Genomic DNA, 19,965 nt, shown 5'->3' on the forward strand with positions numbered 1-19,965 from the left:
AATTGGTACTCATTCATCATAGTCAAGTGTCTTGGAAACAAAAACTGTTTTAAGTGTTTGGTCATATAAAATTTCGATAAGTGTATCTTCTTTTTCAGATGACCGACGGTTATCTGTGGCTGTAAAAGAAGTGTATCCAATTATGTTTTTGTGACCACAATGTTCTGAGAAATCCTTTTTAAAATGATCCAGAAGAGACTTATATAAAATATGTACTTTCAACAATATTTATTCTTTGATACCAGAATTTAAAATGCATTCTTCATTTTTGGAAAATCTCACGACGACCCCTCTGTTGTGTCTCTTGACACCCACTTTGGGGAACACATTTTCAATTCAAACGATTGATTCATTTACACCGCCCCTTGCATTTCAATAATTAGTTGATATACTTCTTCTCTTAATTAATTTTTTTTAATTTCTTTATTGGCGGATTTTGTGATTTTTATTCTCATAGTAGTTCAGGTCAATTGTTGAATGGTCTTCATAATTGAAGGAATCAATTATTATTAATTGATGAAAACTTTAATAATTCAATTTGTAAAGAATAATTAAAACGTGTGTCTTTTTAAATTGAAGTAACATGAATAATTAATGCAGCATGAATCATCATAAAATGTATACATTATTGTTTTCGGCAACGTGTTCGTTTGGCAGTGTGGCCAAGTGACACTCTGCAAAATGGATTTTGGCTATAAGGTTATTGGCAAAGTGTCTGCGTATGGTCATCTTTTTAATGCATGTCGGTAGGTTTATGGAATTAATTTGTAAATGAATTCAGAAAAATGAAAGCAGTATTATCGTGAACGCCATGTTAATTTGAGAAAGAAGTGGTATATGTTGTAACCCTAACAACTTTATAAATAATTAATGACAATCTAGTTAGTTAAAATATCTACATATTTGAACTAATGTTCCCATTTGATACAAGAATATTTGAAATAAGGAGGTTGTAAACAATCAAAAACTGGGATATGAAAGGTTTCATTCTATCAATTGATGTGTCATCGAATAGATAAAACAGGTATGTTCCAAATATATTTTTTGATGAGTACATATACTTGTGTATACATTTTTACCTATGTCCTTCGCATGATATGCATTACATTGTATCCTTAAAAAAATACATTAGATTGATTAATACACACACTATTTATTAAGAAATATAATAGGTTTGACTACTTTTATGACAAAGAGTATCACGTTATATATACTGTAGGTACATATATGTGTATATAAATACCATTTATAACTCAATAACAAACCTGCGACCGTTTGGACATCCAGGTATTGAATGATAGATCACTCTTGATACAAAAACAAAACCAAAAACAACACTAGTAAGTGACCAGTTCCATTAAGACTCTTTTCTCAGTAATTTTCATTTAGGATGTTCCGTCTCTCCATTAGACAGTTACTTCATTTTTATGAACCTCAATCAACTTCCTTCCTCACAGGAGGAAAACGACTAATAGGTTCATGTAGTATAGAAAAACAAAATGGATATTTTCATCTAACAGGGAAAGGTTTTGAATCTGATTTGAGCTATATTTGGCTACGGGATCATTGTAGGTAAGGATTTCAAAAATATATAGTTAAATAATAGTTTTATTATTGGGCAATAATTCAAGTCCACAGAAAATTAAGTCAATTGGTTTATTTGGCTATCAACAATCTATAATGAAAAAATATGTTTATTATTAAAGTTTAAAATTGGGGAATAGTTGTTACGGGCAATGTAGAAAATTGGGCATTTTATAAAATGCCCGTCAGGGCAAGCAATTTGCTGAATGCCCGGGGAATAAAATTACTCACAATCACTTTACATGAAAATATGAATGAAGTTAAAATAACCATTGACCACTCAATTGGAAATTTTATAGATTGTGCGGGCATTCTGCACATGCCCTCTCTAATATTTTCCACATTGCCCGTACCATAATCCCTAAATAATATATAATCATTGAAGTAATAATATAAGTCCATTTTGGTAACACATTTAAGAATTATGCATTAACGAACCTTTATATAAATTGATTTGATTTGGGCCATTTCACGTCAAAACGACCTCAAAAGTTATCGATAAATCATAAAACTATTTATTAAAGGTAGATATAATTGAGGTATGAAAGTTTTACATGAATTGGTTCATTAATTCCAGAGATAGTCATAAGTGTCTAATTGCGCATTATTCAAGCTTAAAGAAAAGTCATATATTTCTAACAAATGACTTAAGTTTTAGTATTTAACTAACTTTATTTGACACTTGATGTATATATATTTAATAACAAAGATAAATAAAAATAAGAATAATAAAGATCTAGAATATGTTTTAATCAACATTGCCAACTTTAAACGTCAATATCTCTAGACTCCAAAACGGATTTTCTTGCTATTCTAAATAACTTTGAAAATTTGTATTGGAAATTACTTTCAAATACTTTTTGTGTAATTACACCGAGTGGTCCATTAAAATCTGAACACTTTAAATTTTAAGCTTCAACAATATATAATTTATTGATTAACAATACAATTTCAACAAAACTACTACTATAGATAGATGTGTGTCTGAGTACTCTTAATCATTAATATAGCCACCATTAGCATCAATGATGGCTTCCAGGCGACGACAGAAGGTCTGGCACCTACTACAGATGTAGTCCTCTGTCATAGTGCCCCATTGCTGGCTGACTGTGGCTTTGATGAACTCTTTATTTGCATGACGGGCACTACACCTTTTGGATACATGTTCAGGAAGTGTCAAAAAAGAGTTTAAAAGAACTCAAAAGACTCTTGCAACAGAGGAGATGGGGTTCTTTCATTACTGGTGTCAAACATGGCCTCTTTCTCCTCACAAGGCTCTTTTCACCAACTTTTTAATAGCCCTCTGGATAGTTTGGTGTGAAACCCCGAGATATCTTGCATGGGCCCTCAGGGTCTTGAGGGGATTTGCCTGGGCTTTTTTCTTTAACGCATCCGTGTCCAATTTGACAGAGCCCTTCTTCCTCATCAACGTTTCAGACTTGCTGACAACGTAGACGGCGGTCCTGGAGACGCCCTAAAGCTTAGAGTGCGCTAATGGAAATATTATTTTAGTTATACATTATCGGAATTAAAATATTTTAATCAGTCTATGTACAAATTTTGAGTATAATTAAACGAAAATAGAGCAATTTATTGATTTTTAAGTGAAAGACAAGTCCAATTTAGGCCCTTATTAAGAAAATGTATTTGATTTTGCTAACTTTAGAAGCCTATATCTATGGAACTAATTGAACAATGGAACTCAAATGTGAATAACTTTTATAAATAAGGAGTATCTACATCCTGTAAAAATCCCTTTTGACGTCCACAACAAAACATTTCAAAAAAAAAAAAAGAGGAATATTAAAAAAACATTACAGGTTACCAACACAGACAAAACTTGTACGCTTAGAAATGCTTAGGATTTACAAACCTAATAAAACCATATATTACGTTTATTGATTTATTTGTTTGTTATATAATACGGATGTGAATATTGGCTAAATTACAGTTAGTGTAAAAACCACACCTGAGAAAATGTCATAAGCAATAACATATTGAGAGACGACATATTACCGGCTAACAGAGATCACAATAAACTATTGTGCTCCTTGCTCCCTGAAACGTTAGAAATTTCAAAATAGTGAAAAATTAGAGCATTTATATTTTTCTCTTATCAAAATATACTTTTCTTTTTAATTTATTATCACCACAATTTAGCCAATATTCATGTCAAGTGTAGAATCGTCATTTTAAAAAAAACATCAACAAACGCTCAACATGGTAACCCTGATAATTTGAAGAATGTTTTGGAGGAGAGAAAGAATAATGCTCATGACGTTTCATTCGATCAGTTACAATCAACTGTGACAAGGAAGGAAGGAGAAAAGGAAATAATCAAGTACATTTGCTAGAATTACTCCGATATCGATCCCTAATTCTACTCTGAGTACTTCAACAAGGACTTACAATTATAACTCCCTAACAAATTCTCAGGGTTACATTCCGTCTTTTATGAGCACACACGAATACTTCATCAGGTTTTGAATATAATTGAATCTATTTATGTGAGGATGCTCACTAATCAGGAATTATTTAATAATAATAACAGAAGAAAATTCATTCTTTAGATTACCAATTTTAAAAAAAAGCAGGCCAGCTAAAAAATACAATGGATTTGCATCACTGTTCATACACTTAAGTATATTAGTAGGACTTGTACATGACAGCACATTCGAAGCTTTATTGATAAGTATATTTATTTTAATTGTCTAATGCTGAAATTATAGGCCCAATAAATGAACCATTATTCTCCCCCCCCCTCCCTTCAAAAAAAAATTATATATATATGGATTTGATTCAAATTTGAGATGTGGTATCATTTGTAGTTGTCCTACTTATAAATGAAATATTGGATCCGTAACTCAATCCAACTCTGAGGTTTGAGGTCTTAAAGATGGAAAAATTAGCATGGGATGATTTTTTTATTAGTGATAGATTGTAAACCAAAGCATTGGTAGACAAGTAAATACATTACATTTACATAGCAATTAAAAAAAAAATTGTTATGAAAAAAAAAGTTAAGCATGACCTTAGTTTTTTCACTTTAAATATTTTTAGTTCGGTTGTCTTTCAATAGTGTAAAACATTTAAATATAGAAGACTTATAAACCCTTTTTTAAAAGTGTAGATTTGCAAAGTTATATAATTAGGAGAAATGAAAGTTTCTCCTGGAATTACACATATATACTATTTATAACAGGAAGCAAATTTTAGCAAGACTTATAAATAATTATAAATATTTATTAATTCATAAGTACCACGTCCAGTTTCACTTACACCTTCTCCTCACATTCTACAAAAGTCCATCAGTACTGATAATTCGATGAATGATTTATAAAGTACTTTTGTATTCAAGTTATAGTCATTCTTTTTTAATAATTACAATTTAGAAAGGCTCACCCGTTAGGACAATAATTTTAATCAATTGATTTGTTTTAATCACTGATTGTACATTTGACTCCACCTTATAAATTAGAATGTATAAAATCATTTATGAAATATTTAATGAGTTAGAAAATTATAAAATATTTTACATAATATTAAAACTTTTATACCCATGATTATATATGCATGATAAACCCATCAAATGTTACAAATTACTCAAATCAATTTATTTATTATGTAGTTTTTATTTTTAGTTGTTAAAAGCTTCTCAAATCAAATTAATTTTAAAATTATGACTTTGCAGAATAAAATGATGAAACTTAGAAGAAATATTATACATCAATGTTCTAAAGTTTTTTGCAAAAGTTATTAGTTTCTAGTTATACCTTTGAGCTCAAATATATATCTGCTCAAATGTATGTAGTATGTTGACTTATCTTTTTAAAAAATATATATGTTGAAACCGTCAAAACTATATATCTCACATAGATCTTAAATATGTATTCATATACTTGTTCAAAAAAAAAAAAATCCATGCTTTTGGGTAGCAGAGGTATAAATATTATTTTTTTATTTTGTGGTAACGGTGGCTCATGACCTATTTTTGAAGTCATTTCATAGTTTTTAAAACAAATCATAGTTACCTGACATATTTATGTCACAAAATAAAGCTAAAATTAAAACCGGAACCCATCTGAGTTTTTCAGGTGAATGCAGACCCTCTTTAACTACATCCTGAACAATAAGCAATGCAAGTAGAGGTTTGTAATTTTATTAACAAGTTCCCATAATACATAAAAAATGTCACCACGTTTTTAAAGCCAAGTTTCCGGCCAATATCATGACCCTTGTGGTCATTGGGAGCAACTACAGTGACATGCCCCCTATCTTCTTTGAGCCAAAAGAGAGGGTGGCTGTGATTTCCTGTCTGACCATGTGATACCTTGGATAAAAACTGAGGCCAAAGGTGTCGATTTCCTATTAAACAAGACGTTGCCCCATTTCACAATGCCTGTAATTATATTAATTAATTATCATTATATAAACACAAGATAGTAGCATGTGGCTCGAACTTTACCCTTGTAGTGCTTAAATAAATTGACCATTTTTAGAATTAACAAGATACTAAATCTTAGAACTTATATCTTATTTTCAAAATATACATATGCACAAAGGTATAAATCATAGAAAAAATTTGAAAATACAAATCAATATCATAAATCAGTTATCTTGTAGTATTGAAAGGCTGTATTTAAGTCATGTATGAGTATTTTTAGGTTTAAAAAAATAAATAGTGAGCATACTCTTTGTATCAATATGAAATACCTATAATTTTTAATAAAAAACCTATCAATATAATATCATAAACCAATATTATAATAAAAAGAATAACTTTGTATTAAGAAATAATAATGCAAAAAAATTGTATGTTGAAGCTTGATCACTCAATAAGCAAGAGTATTCTAGAGCTTCTACTAGTATCATTAGACCGGATGTAACACGTAAATTATAAAATGGGGCAGTATGTTGGGATCGGTTGATTGAATTTGGAATTATTCCGTAAGACATACATACATATATGTATAAATCCTCTGAACATGACATGCCTACTAATACTAGCTTAATTTGTAACTTGTCTTATAGTAGCAGAAGTACCCTGCTTAGCTCAGAGTTATTAGGCGTCCACAAACAGACACATTTTGATTTAATAATGTAGATAGGTACCCCTCATTTCTTTTGGAATATGACGCACTGATCTTTAGCTACACACGATCGTTGCTACAAGATCAAATAGTCACGCAATTCTAAGATATTAAGGACACACTTAAAAATACAAACAAACTTTACCTTATTAATATATATTATATTTCAAAATATCCTGACCAAACCTCACTTTTGTTTTCTAAATTCTAGTAGTATTATCTTAAAAATTATATTTTGAATTGAAACCTTTGAATGGTACATGCATTGACATAACTACGGGAGAGGATAGCACTAGAGGGTCGTTCCCCTCCAAAACTGAAGTGTAAAGATAAACAAAACTTCAATACTAGAACTGTAGAACTATGTCAACCTACCCAATTATTGTCCTTAACCATTATTTATTGTTATATTGGCGCCTTATACTTGTAACGATTTAGGGGTGTAATAACAACATAAGTGTTAAATAAATTTTATTATCTAAATAATAAAAAAAAAATTAAAGTTAGAAAATATATTAAAAAAAGTTAATCAGTAAAAATGTCATCTTAAGCTAGTAAACCTACAAATAAAAATCCCGGTCATAGCCCTGGCAATATTCTTGTAAATACCAAAAAATATACCTACCCACAAAAATTTGCAATTTCTTGAAAACCCCAAGACCTACAAGGTCAAGTTAGTATCATACTTCTGGTTAGCTATTGAGATCTGGATGCAGCTGATTTTGTATTATTAACATTAACAGATATTCAAAATTTAATTGAATACTGTCCATCTGAAAAAATAATAAAAATGAAGGTGTTAACACTCCCTCTGAAAAATAAGTTCCTTAAAACATGAAACAATTTGAGAAACCTCTGGGCAGATATTGAGACAATGGTGATTAGGGTAGGGTGGGATCAACTGCTTGTAATTTTGGGCTTAGAGGTTTGTTCCAAGAAATTGGATGAACATTTCACATGTTTCATGTTGCAATGTTAACATTACATATCTTAGCATTCTATTTCAGTATACAGTATTTGTAATTGAAAAAGAATCTAGAAAATTTCAATCCCAGAAAAAAAAATCAGGTACACCCATTTGACCCACCCCACAGGGTCAAATGGATGGGTTTCAGGAAAGCTCACCTTTGAGAAAATTTACCTAGGGAAAGTTTCCCAGGCGGAAAAATCGCCCTCCTCTATTTAATGTAAATAATAATCTCACTTATGTAATGACCAATGAGTTCGAACCAGAGACAAAATAACAGGTTTTCAGATTCAAGAAATATCTTAGTTATTTGTGTGTCTTTTTCTAAATCGGAGAAAATGTATTTTGCAAGTACAAAGAAATGATAAAAGAAACTTTTTTAAAACCTAATAAATTTCTAATTTTTGATCACAATGACATAAATTTTATTTTTCTTTAATGTGAAGACATACTTTTTCCTTTATACAAAAAGAGGACTTTAAAAATCCAATAGTTAGAAGCTATTTTAGATTCGTTGCTTGAAAAAATATTTTCTATATTTATTGATAATATAAAAAATGTTGCTCTTTTTATGTAATGAAAAAACAGAATTTTTAATATTTTTCATGTGTTTTGTGACAAAAGCAATACGGAACACACTTTTTAATCCTAGGGCATAAAAACTTGTTGACTAGTGTTATCCATAAATAATCATTGAAATTAATCTTGTTTATCAGTATAATTTAAACAAAAGTATGTCCTATTTGATTCGTAATTATAATCATTTAAGGTGCAAGTGCTCTTCTCTACACTCAACAAATTAGGAAAATAAATATTTTCCCATAGGAATACATACATATAGATATATGCAGATTTTTACTTCTCTAATAAAGTATCAAGTTGTTTTTTACTGGCGTGGGTTATCTTGTTCCTCGACTACTTTTCGACTTCAAATACTAAATTATCACTGAATACTTAACCCAGAGCTCTCAAGTTTTGAAATTAATTCTTCGTCAGATTTTTGTGTGACGTCATTCAGCTGGGTTCTTATGTTTGTTAAATGAGTTATGACAATTGAAGAATACAACAGTTTTTTTAAATTTATTGACTTCCGATAAAGCATTAAAACGGCAATTGGGGCTCACTTTAAGACCTATATGACGGAGTTGGTCGGTTCCCATTCAAGGCATTGTGATTCTAAATCAATCTTTTATACTTTCATAATTGAGAGTAGAGTTAAAAAGTGTGATAAATAGCATGTTTGTTGTAACAGAATGACATTAGGCGGAAATGTGCGAGTCACACAATAATTTCGTGTGATTTTAGAGTCCTGTTAACCCATTTACAACATTTAACCCTTAAATTAACCACCAATTGAATTATTTTCATAAAAATTGAAGGGTTTCTGAATTTAATCTAGTACTTGAGTTTCAGAAGAAAATTAATGAACATGAAAAAAAAAATCACAGAGGCTGTAAATTCAAAAAATGAGGGTAGAGTTCAGGATTGGGTGTAGTCGCCAACCTCAAAGAGCCGTAGATAACATGTGGTTACTTATTCGACGAAAGTGCTGAAGCATAACTTATAGAAATTAATAAGACCATATAAATGTTACCAAAAGGATATGCCACAAGGAGACGATAGGGAGGAATGAGTGCTCCAGAAAAGAACCATCATTCATGCGGACGCTTCAAGGACGCCCCTGATCTGGTTATCGGGGGTTATAGACTCACGGCAGTCATGTACATCAACGTTTACAATGTCAACCTACTCCTTGGGCTTAGGCAAATTTCTTCGTTGGCAGCATCCTCTTTCAGCAATATAGGGCCCCGCTCGAGCTGCAAAAATTACTCAGACATTTTTAGCTTACGACATCACTTTCTGGAACAAGTGAATATGGCCACCATACAGTCTGGATATCAATTCCCTCGACTTTCATTTCTGTTCGCACATCTAGAGGAGGGCCTATAGCATCCGTCCTCCGAGCGTTGAAGCCATGAAGACCTTAGTCGATGAGGAGTGGGCTCCCAAGAGCCTGAACTTCATTCACAATACTTGCAACTCTTTTCGCAAGGGCCTTGTCGCCATCTGTGAGGGCAATAGCGGTCAAACAGAATTAATCAATTTTACATTGTCTACTCGTATCTATCAGAAAAAGATTAATAAAGATTTTTGTTAAATGTATAATTAAAGAATGATTGACTATATTCTTTTGTCCTTCAAATTGTGTAAGTTTCAAGTTTCCATACACACAAAAAGTATAGGCTAAATTAGTAAATAATATGCATATATGTAATTGAATGTTTTCAGATCGCCGTTGATGTATAATAGTGCAACCCATCAAAGAAACACAAATATCCTTGATTTAAAATCCGATGTGGAACCCTTGAGTTTTCAAGAAAATGAAGATAATCTAACTATACAATGTGAGTATACATTTTTCTTAGTAATGATAATAAAGAAAAAATAATAGCTATTAGAATTTTTCATCTTAACTCATTAATTCAGTCTAATTTAACATGTGTGTACAACCATTCAATTACAGTAATTTGTTTTGATATATAATGTAGGTATACGTAAATACTAGATTTTTTCTTACTTCCCAAGAAATTTTGCTTTAAGAAGATCCCGGGAGAACAATAGGGAAATTCCACGTAAAGAGTACTCAGAATCAGGAATAGAGTCGTAAAAAATATGAGTAGCGGTATATAACCAAAAATTGGCGTGGTAACTTTCGATAACTTTGCTGTCATGTCACTTTATTAGATTAGCTTGAAGCAGCTATTAGAAGAAGAAGCTAAACACAAATTCCACTCGGTATCGAGCAGACAGAAATTACTTCGATGTCGATCTTCAATTCTACTCCGAGTCCAACAAGAACTTACAATTATAATCCACTCTCCGCCTTTTATAAGTACATGTACTTAATACTTAGATATAAAAAAAATTAAAGAAAGACGATAACAGCATTAAAAATAAAAACACTGCTCAGATTGCCAATTTAGAACAAGAGCTGCAAAAATATAAACCATTAATTTAAAAAAAAAAAAAAAAAAAAACTGAAAATTAATTTGGTGACTCTGAAAATTTCAAGAATATTTTGAAGGAGAGCAGCTTACCTGGCATGACATTTTATTAGATTAGTTGCGTGTAAGCAACTTTGAGAAGATTTAAATATACACAAATCCTTCTCAGTATACTCAATTGCCACTCCAAGTCCAGGAAGGGCATTACACTTATAACAATGGATGGGAATTGTGTATAATTTGTGAAGAGTGTAGGAACCACCGCTGAGAAAATTTCATAAAAAATGTAATAACTATGAGAGACGACACATCTGCTTACAGAGATCACTATAAACTCAATGGAACAAATTGGAATTATACTGCAATTTTAGGGAAATTTTATCACTCAATCTTTTGCAAACATTTCCAACCCTTAAGTTTTATCATGCAAAAGTATAAAAAACATTACAAAAGTGTATAATTTTTGTTGCAAAATGATTGGTTTTTTTTTTTGATTTTTATATGTAATGAAATTTTACATACATTATATCCGTCTTTTAATAGTGGAATTGTCTATTCCCATATTTTGAACACACTTGTGAAACATTCATGGAAATTGAACAAAACATTTTAGCTGTTTAAAGTTGAAAAGCACTGTTGCAAATAGATTGCAACAGTATAAAATGAACCCCAATTTTGATCAAATAAAAATAAAATCTTAAAAGTATTTTTATTTTTTCTTTGCGAAGATTAAACTGGGAGCTAAAATTGATTGACTTATGTGATTGAAGTGTAATATGTTTGCATAACTAAAAATTTAATAAGTACGCGTTCAAGATGGCTAGAACTTTGGTGAGTAACTGTCCACAAATGCTTGATAAATATGACTAGTTTTTTTACGAGTGCTGTCATCTTCACGTTGATGTTGGAAACTTTTCAGACACCTTCGTATTTGCGTCTTTGGTTACACAATATTATTCAATTAATACCAAGTGTATAGTCAATTATTTTTGTTAATGACAAGGCTAGTATTGAGGATACCATTATGTGCTATACTGGTATTTAAAAATAAACTTTTGTTTAATCTAAAAATGTGCAATGTTCATGCTTTCTATTCATTATTGAGTACCGGAACTGAAAAAATTACACAATTAATGGGAGGAGAATTTTGTTGTTCAATTTTTTGCTCCGTTTTTGTTCTTCTCTAAAGAAATCTCATTAAAACCGAGGACCGAATTCAAAAACAAATGGCAAAACAATGATTCCTTGATAAATTATTTCAAAATTTAATTAATTACACGAATGTTTTGAGACAATAGAGACGCTGAAGGTATCATAAATCACATTATAATTAACTACACCTTCTAAATTCTGTGAGGGGTAATTTTTTTGCATACATCATGAGGAGAAATGATAAAATGACGTCACGTACTTCAAAAGTGATATATTGCAGAAAAAACTCAACTCAATTTAGACAAAATTATTCATGTTGTACCAGTTGTGTTCAAAAAAATGAACGAATGAACGAAGAAAGTGTGAACTAGTTACACGTTTATGCCTATTTAAATGTGGCATAACTTTCAATACATAATATTTTTAAAACCTCATTTTGACAAACGTTTTTGTACATTACAGAGTGGGGACCGTACACTTGCAGTAGCATGATTAAATTAGAAAAAGCAGGATTTTTATAGAATCAAGAAAAGACAACCTTACAAACAATAACCACCTCGACACGCCGGAAAACAGATTGTCAACTCTGTTGTGTCCATGGTGACAACAAATTGGAGGAATCCAAATTTGGATGAAAGATGTTGCAGATATTCTTCTTTCAGACGTCCTAAACTACAAAGTCCAGAGGATTGAAGTCAGAGCTGGATGAGGGCCACATAGGAGTAGGGAAGAAGTTCGGTTCTTCGTGGCTGTTATGGACTTTAATGGAGCTATTGATGTTGCAGAAAATACAATTAAAAATAATGTACATAAATTTTTTTAGAACTCTCATCTATAATGACTGTCTTGATAAAAAGACTCAAATACAAAAACTGTTCAAAGAGAAATCAAATCTACTGTAAATTAATGCAATATATTAAATAATTTGACTTGCTGTTTGATACTGACTCATGATGAATCCTTTAACATTTATTAAATTTTGTATTTACTTTTATAGAAACATTTCTGAATCAAACATGCAAGAAATGATACCGAAACAGTAAAGTTATTTTATAAAATAAATTTGATTTTTATTAAGTTCTCATTTATTCAAAATTTAAAATATATAACATGTTAATTAATGATTTTGGAAATCCTATTATGATAATGTCACTAAGTGAAGCAATTTTGTTCGCAAAGATAACTTGTTTTATCAGAAAGGGCAGTCTAGGAAAATGTCATCTGCATGGACTGCTTCTACAAGCTAATAATACATACTTAAATATCAGCATTCCGAAATCTTCATTTTCTCTTCTACTTTTTGATTGTATTTGTATATGCTTGCTTTGTTTTTTTTAATTCAATGTTTTTGTCATATTTTGTATTTTATGTGCATTTAGGCATGAATTACTCATAGTCAGGGTAATTACTTTTTGACTTTTTTATAAAACTACACTTCTCTTTATTAAATGAACAAATTTTTGTCTTCAAGTGACAATGATTACCTTTATTTCACAAAAAAATCACGCATCAATTCATTTTAAAAATCATTAATATGTATACACGTATATTAATAAAATATAAGAGTAATGTAATATTTTAATGCGGATTATTTTATATTTGCGGGTCTCTGACCTATAAGTTTATTTGTTAATTTGGTCGTTTAAAAAAAATAGTTATCTGAACAAATATCTGGAAAGGTATTGATTAATACACACATTTAATCCCTACATCTAACTTTTTATAGATATAGAATACTATTACTCTGCCCAGGAGTTTATAAGATAAATATTTCTCAATAGCTGGCTCGTGACCCAGAAGTGGGTAACGCATCTCTTATAGGTAGGTCGTAGAGAGCCAATAGAAAATTGTAAATACAGCCTATTGCTTAGATTTCTTCTGTATTTGATGACTATATTGAGTATAACGACTAATATGGGTTCTTGAAGAGCCTATAGATTTGTATTTTAATTATATTAATATTTAATTATTCTTAAGTTTGTATTAAAATAACTATAATTTATCTTACATATGTATATTCAAAACTCTTGTGTATATGCTTTGAACATTACTTTGAAATATTTTTATGCGTGACGGTTTTTGCTTACTTAACTTCAAAAATTCAATTTTATTACAATTCTACATAACATTCATCCAAAAATAATTCAGAGACTTGAAGTTGTAAAAAAGTCATTATCCTAATGAAGAAATCTTAGACTATAATCTAATGCATGATTTTGCTCACGTCAAAGTAAGAAATGTATAAGTACAAAAGATCCATTAGGATAATGGAGAAACTATGATTTATCTATGAGTATAATTTATTGAGGTTATTTATGAAGGACATATGTATGTGGATGCTTTTTGATGTCTTTGTTAATCAATTTAATCTATTTCTTATAGGGAATGATGGTCATTGCTCCAAGTACTCCAAGGAATGGTTAATTCAAAATGCCCCAAATCTACAAGAGAAAGACGAATATGAAAAGTAAGACATTTTGAATATGAGTAGCAATTATAGATAAATATAGATTGCTCGAGGGCACTGTGATCGCATAACTTCATGTCAGTTTTTGCACCGAGGAACTTAATGATATAACATGGAATTCTATAAATTTAGAATAATGACACAGAATTTGTATTCCCACGTGAGGGGAATATAAAAGGACTCATGGTTTAAAAAAAGGAAAAGAAAAGAGTCAACGTCTTTTTTTACTTCATTCTTTCATGAAGGGAAAAAAAGAAAGACAATTCTCCATTTAACAATTGAAATCATAAAACAGCATCCCTCTCCAGTAAAACTTTGTTACTTTATAAAATATTTATGGTAGTGTTGAAACTTATCATATTAGTGATCTATTATATAAATTTAATTAGCTAACTATAATACATTGGAAGTTAAGAAGGTAATACCTTAAAAGGACTATTCTAATTTCACATTTAAACTTAACTGTAACTAACCATTGCAATCCTCCCTTTACAGTTGCAACACTTGAGAGATTGCATTCAAAAACAATTTGCCGAAATAAGGCATAAGTAAACTTGTTTTCCAAAAGATCCAAACCCTGAGCTGGCTTGGGGTACTCGAGCTTTTACGAGTCATAAAACAAAAACGGAAGGATTTTCCGGATCTTAAAAAGCTTAAAGTATTGCTTAATACTTAATCCTAGTTATAAAAAATTGATATAATCTAAAACGAATGAAGCATCTTTATACATCTTCATTAGTGCTTGGAGCCACATCTAAATAAACAGTTGTATCCCGTGGTTTTTCCACACGGCCTTACCTCGCTAATCCAAGAACGTATTTGATTGTTAGATATCGATGTTTTTTCTTATTTTCTTCTAATCAGTGTTCTTAACATTGATTGGTTAGATACAAATTAGTTCTAATAAAGTTTTGAACAAAATAAACTAATAACATTTTTATAGTTGGAAAATTGGCTAACTCCCAAGTGATTTCGGGCTTTTTTATGTTTCTTTTAGTATAACAGATTGCGAGATACAATCAAGGTAATGACGTTTCCTATGCTATTATAACAATAATTCAAATAATAGTTCGATTTTTGGTAGAATAAAAGGGCAAAGTAGAACTATGCCTCATTGGTCTATGTATCCTTCACTTTTATCCGTATCGTTGTTTGTGTATTTTGTGGAGTATGATTCCATCGATTTTTTTGCCCGATACTCCACCAAAAATTGGTAGTAATAACATTGAGTCATGCATTTTTTCGGCATGAGTAATCAGTAAAAATTTAACCTTAATCCGGATCTATTTTAATTGGTCCAAACTTTGGGTAACATGTTTATGAAATTCGAGACAAGTATCTGTCTAATTTTGGTTTCGGATCTAGATCCAAAAATTCGGGTACACAAAATTTACTTGAATATTTACGTCTAAAGATCTACACCGACCTGGATCCGAGAAAATGTGGATCCATCCTATCTTTATATTCTTTTAGTTTTTTATATATTTTGGGTGAGTATCAGTACATCAATTAACAGTAGATTAAGAGTTCAAAAACACAAAAATTAAAAATATTATTATTATACAGTATGGAATAAAATACTATGTAGGATTTCAATATTATGAAATATATATATATCAGGTCGTTACCTTTATTGTATGACGCAACCTTTCCTCCAAAAAGAAATAGAAAAAAGGGCCAAGATCATTTTGGTAGTTGGTAAATAAATCAATCACGCCAACTGTCATTTATATTGTATGTACTTCCAGACTATTACTCTTATATTATTTCTTTAGCATTTTTAAAGTAAATAATGGATTTGTGTATGATAGCCAAAATTTATTCTTAGAAATAATAAAATAGGCAAGATATATATTATATAAAGGACGGGGGACAAGAAATTGTATTCCTGTACTTTTAGAAACGGACCATAAGTATAGAATAACTTATTACTTTGTTTATTTGTGAAAAAAATATATTATGAAATAGCCATGACGTATCGAGCGAGATGAAGTAATCGACAGCTGACAACAAAATACAATGGGTATTTTGTTAGCGAGATAATGCCGTTATATATATGTAATGCATTTAAAAAATTGTGAAGTAATAAAATGACAATTATAGTATGCGAGTGGTTAAGAACTAAATAGCAGTTGGTATGATTGACTTACTTGGCTTACTACCAGATAATTTCGGACCTTTTTCTGTTTCTTTTTGGAGTAAAGGCTGCGTAATACAATAAAAGTAACGACGTGCTGAATGTTGATTTGTAAAATATAAATTAGTTGTTATTAGGTAGCTGAGAATAATTTATACTTCATATTATCGACGAATATGTCTATATTTGGAAATAATTGGCCTACTACCAACAAATTTTGACCATTTTTTTTATGGTAAAAGGTTGAAATATACCAGAAAGATAACACCCAGAAGACAATCAAAGAGAAGTAAAAATTAGACAATTTTTAAGCTTATAGCTTCAACAATTGTATCTTCGCACGATTAAAAATGTGCGTATTTCACTTATTTATTCGTTACATATGCTAAAATGAAAAATATTACATCAAATTGCCAGATTAATACTTTTTCAACACAATTTCCTACTAATTTGTAAAATATGTCTACAAAATAATATTATTAATTGTTTTATTTCATAAAATGCATTTAACGAAAATTAATTTTTGATGAATGACACTAACACTATTAAGATAAATAATTTTTTTTCCTTAAATTTAATGGACAGAATAAATGTATATAAAATAATAATAAAAAATATTTTTGAGCTAATGACAAATACAAAAGAATGGCTTTGTTCTACATACAAAGAAATTGACATGTAAGGAAAAATAAATAAATATTTTCTCTTGTTCCCATCCTTATCCAGTGTACACAGGCCACGTTGTGACCTTTATAGTATCTCACAACCTTTCTTACAGAGGGAGCAGATAAATGGCCCAAAATTAGTTTGATAATTGACCAATTCTTCCCAAGTGTGAAATTATTATTCAATAATTGGTGGGAATATTCGCAACTTAACAACAATCAAGAACTAATTCAAATTCAACCAATCAGCATTCAGAACACCGATAAAAGGAAAAGAAGTAGTCATATCGATAGCTGATTACAAAATTAAGGATATTCTTTTTTGTTAATGAGGTAACGTCTAATTAGTAGTGTTGATCCGGTCTAAAAAGACTGCCATCCTATCAGCGCGCTCCTAATTGATTTTTGTCAGTACTTGGACCGGTCCTCATCGGTATTTAATGGCAAATACGTCATTTCAGCTGTAGAAGTTTTATTATAACTAGTTTGATGTCAGTTATTATTTATTCGGTCCAGTCCAGGCCTATGACCGGCCCTATCAGTCCTTTCGACCGGTCCAACTGATTAAAAATAATAATAAATAAAGTTTAGCGACGTCATCGAGGACCGAACTTTATTTGTTTTAGGACAGAACTGGACCGGACCGACACTGAACTGGACGGGACCGACATAACACTAATTAACATCTTTCAATGAGATGAGATACCTGAATTTTAGAGTAGGAGGTTCCATTAGAACTGTTGAATTTCATGGTGAACATAATTGGACCGATAAAAAGAAATACTTAGGGGGGAGTAAAGAATGATAAGGAATCAACTTCTAGGACTGATCCAACACTAATAACTAGACATTGTATAATTCTAACTTTTTCATACATGAAATGCCAGACTCAGACAGTGCATGCAAAAGTATAGCATTGAAATAGGAGAGTCTGTTAGTCAAAGTTGTTCATAGTCATAGTTTACGAGTCCAAATCAAGTTACAAGTCTTTGAGCAGATCCCAAATTCAAGTTTTCAAGTCGAATCTGAAGTTGAATTTTCATAAGATTTCAGTGAGTGTGTTTAGTTGCATAGCTAAAATATAAAGATGCTATATTTTTGCAGGGACTTAAAAAACACTATTCCACAAAATATCATTTTCTTTTGTACTTGGATTAAGATTATTGAGAAAGACAAGTATTCGAACATTTTTTTGCTTTATTAAGATCTCTAATCTTAAGGCTAGTGTTCGAACTAATTGATTAAATTTTTAAAACTCAATTTCATAAAAATAATAATACTTTTCCATGATTTACAAGTATTTTGACAATTAATGAATCTTCAGCAAATAACATGTCAAAACTCGTGATACTTGAGGTTTTTCCAGAAACTTAAAATATTCTAGAAGCTAAAATTTTACATTACTATATATAACATTGTCTTGGGTATCTTTTATATTTAAGTTAAACCCCATAATACCAGAAAAATGAGACGAAAATTATAAAGAGGCCAATATACCATCTCTTTTTTTCTTCCATGACTGTTCATTTATTTACAAACTATGTGTAGTCTTTGATAATTTGACTAATTAGACTAAAAAAATGCATTGGCTCTAATTGAATATAAATTAACAATTAATTCCATCATCAATTCATTTTTAATTATGAGATAATTGTGACTACACTTATTTCCTTTATTTATTTGCTAATTGTAGACTAAAAAACAAAATTCAGCCTTGGAATCAAGACAGCGTCAAAAGAAGAGACGTCTCAGTCAAGTATGAATACTTTATGGAAAGGGATGATGGTATTCGTCAAGTTCTGGATTCTCTTATAATAAATGGATTTGCTATGGTTCATGGAATCAAAGACATGTCCCTTCAAGAAGGAACACTCGCAACTGTTGAGCGTATGGTTCGCATTCAATCTAATCTCTTTGGTCGAGGATTTCAATTTTCTTCAAAGCGGGTGGATGATGTCTCAGATTCATCCTATAGTCAAGACTTTCTTTTACCACATAATGACATGACTTACTTAACCCATGCTTCAGGGTAAATACATCTCAAATAGATTTGTATTAAATTTTAGTCTATCCATTTCAGGTTGCAAGTATTCCATCCATTAAAAGAATCAGAAATGGGAGGTGAGACAATTCTAGTGGATGGATTTGAAATAGCTCGTCAATTCAAAGAATTATGTGCTGAAGGTTATTCATACTTTTCCTACGAGAGGCCTGTTGAATCTGAATACATCCATAAAGGAGAAAAACCTCACGAGCACTCTTATAGCTCTGATTTTATTTTTAAGCACTATCCAAATTCCAGTGTTTTAAGACAAGTTAGATATAACGTTTATGATCGGGCCCCACACAAAGGTTGTATACATATTTTAATTATTATTTTTATTCAGAAATAAAACCGTCTCTCATTCTCCTTATAGGCCTCAGAACTGTTGAAGAACAAATGAAGTTTTACGAATTTTACAAACTACTATCAAGCGTATTTCAAAAACCATCAAACTCCTTCGAACTCAAACTTGTACCAGGAACGCTTATTTTTATAGATAACTTCAGAGTTTTACATGGGAGAAATGCTTTTAGAGGATCACGGATTATGTCAGGTTGTTATGTGGAAAGATCTGACTTTTTGAGTCAAGCCAAGGTTTTTGAATTAATCTAGTTCATTTTTTGTATATATAAACAAATATATTTTATAATTAATGACAATGAATTTTGTAAAAATAAAATCAATGACTTCAGCAAATCTCTTATTCAAAAATATATCAATTGACTTGACAACACAAGTTCCATGTGCTTTAATTGCATAATGCTTTGGTCTCTCTTCTAAATATGCACAACACACGATCCTTCTTTCGAGATGGACAATAATTGCATAACAACAATATACATATATTTTTATTT

At 30.5% G+C, this 19,965-nt stretch overlaps 1 protein-coding gene across 2 annotated transcripts; it reads left to right on the forward strand.

Moving 5' to 3' along the window:
- The first annotated feature begins 1,207 nt into the window (after nt 1-1,207).
- Nucleotides 1,208-19,807, forward strand: LOC121115036 (trimethyllysine dioxygenase, mitochondrial). 2 transcript variants are annotated; one of them, XM_040709185.2, is made up of 7 exons: nt 1,208-1,340; nt 1,390-1,572; nt 9,931-10,046; nt 14,181-14,265; nt 18,761-19,096; nt 19,148-19,419; nt 19,485-19,807. In XM_040709185.2, exons 2-7 carry the CDS (start codon nt 1,391-1,393, stop codon nt 19,721-19,723), a joined length of 1,230 nt encoding a protein of 409 aa, XP_040565119.1. In that variant the 5' UTR covers nt 1,208-1,340; nt 1,390; the 3' UTR covers nt 19,724-19,807. The 2 variants fall into 2 exon arrangements, with proteins under 2 accessions (XP_040565119.1, XP_040565117.1); XM_040709183.2 differs by having other exon boundaries at nt 1,340-1,572.
- Nucleotides 19,808-19,965: the final 158 nt, after the last annotated feature.

Source organism: Lepeophtheirus salmonis, chromosome 3, assembly GCF_016086655.4.
Source record: "Lepeophtheirus salmonis chromosome 3, UVic_Lsal_1.4, whole genome shotgun sequence".
NCBI classification, from domain to species: domain Eukaryota; kingdom Metazoa; phylum Arthropoda; class Copepoda; order Siphonostomatoida; family Caligidae; genus Lepeophtheirus; species Lepeophtheirus salmonis.

Excerpts from the sequence above, each read along its gene's own strand:
- LOC121115036 (XM_040709185.2), top strand. The coding sequence starts at position 1,391 with ATGTTCCGTCTCTCCATTAGACAGTTACTTCATTTTTATGAACCTCAA. Across the intron at positions 19,097-19,147 it reads TACTTAACCCATGCTTCAGG|GTTGCAAGTATTCCATCCAT; the intron begins GTAAATACATCT and ends TATCCATTTCAG. Across the intron at positions 19,420-19,484 it reads TGATCGGGCCCCACACAAAG|GCCTCAGAACTGTTGAAGAA; the intron begins GTTGTATACATA and ends TTCTCCTTATAG.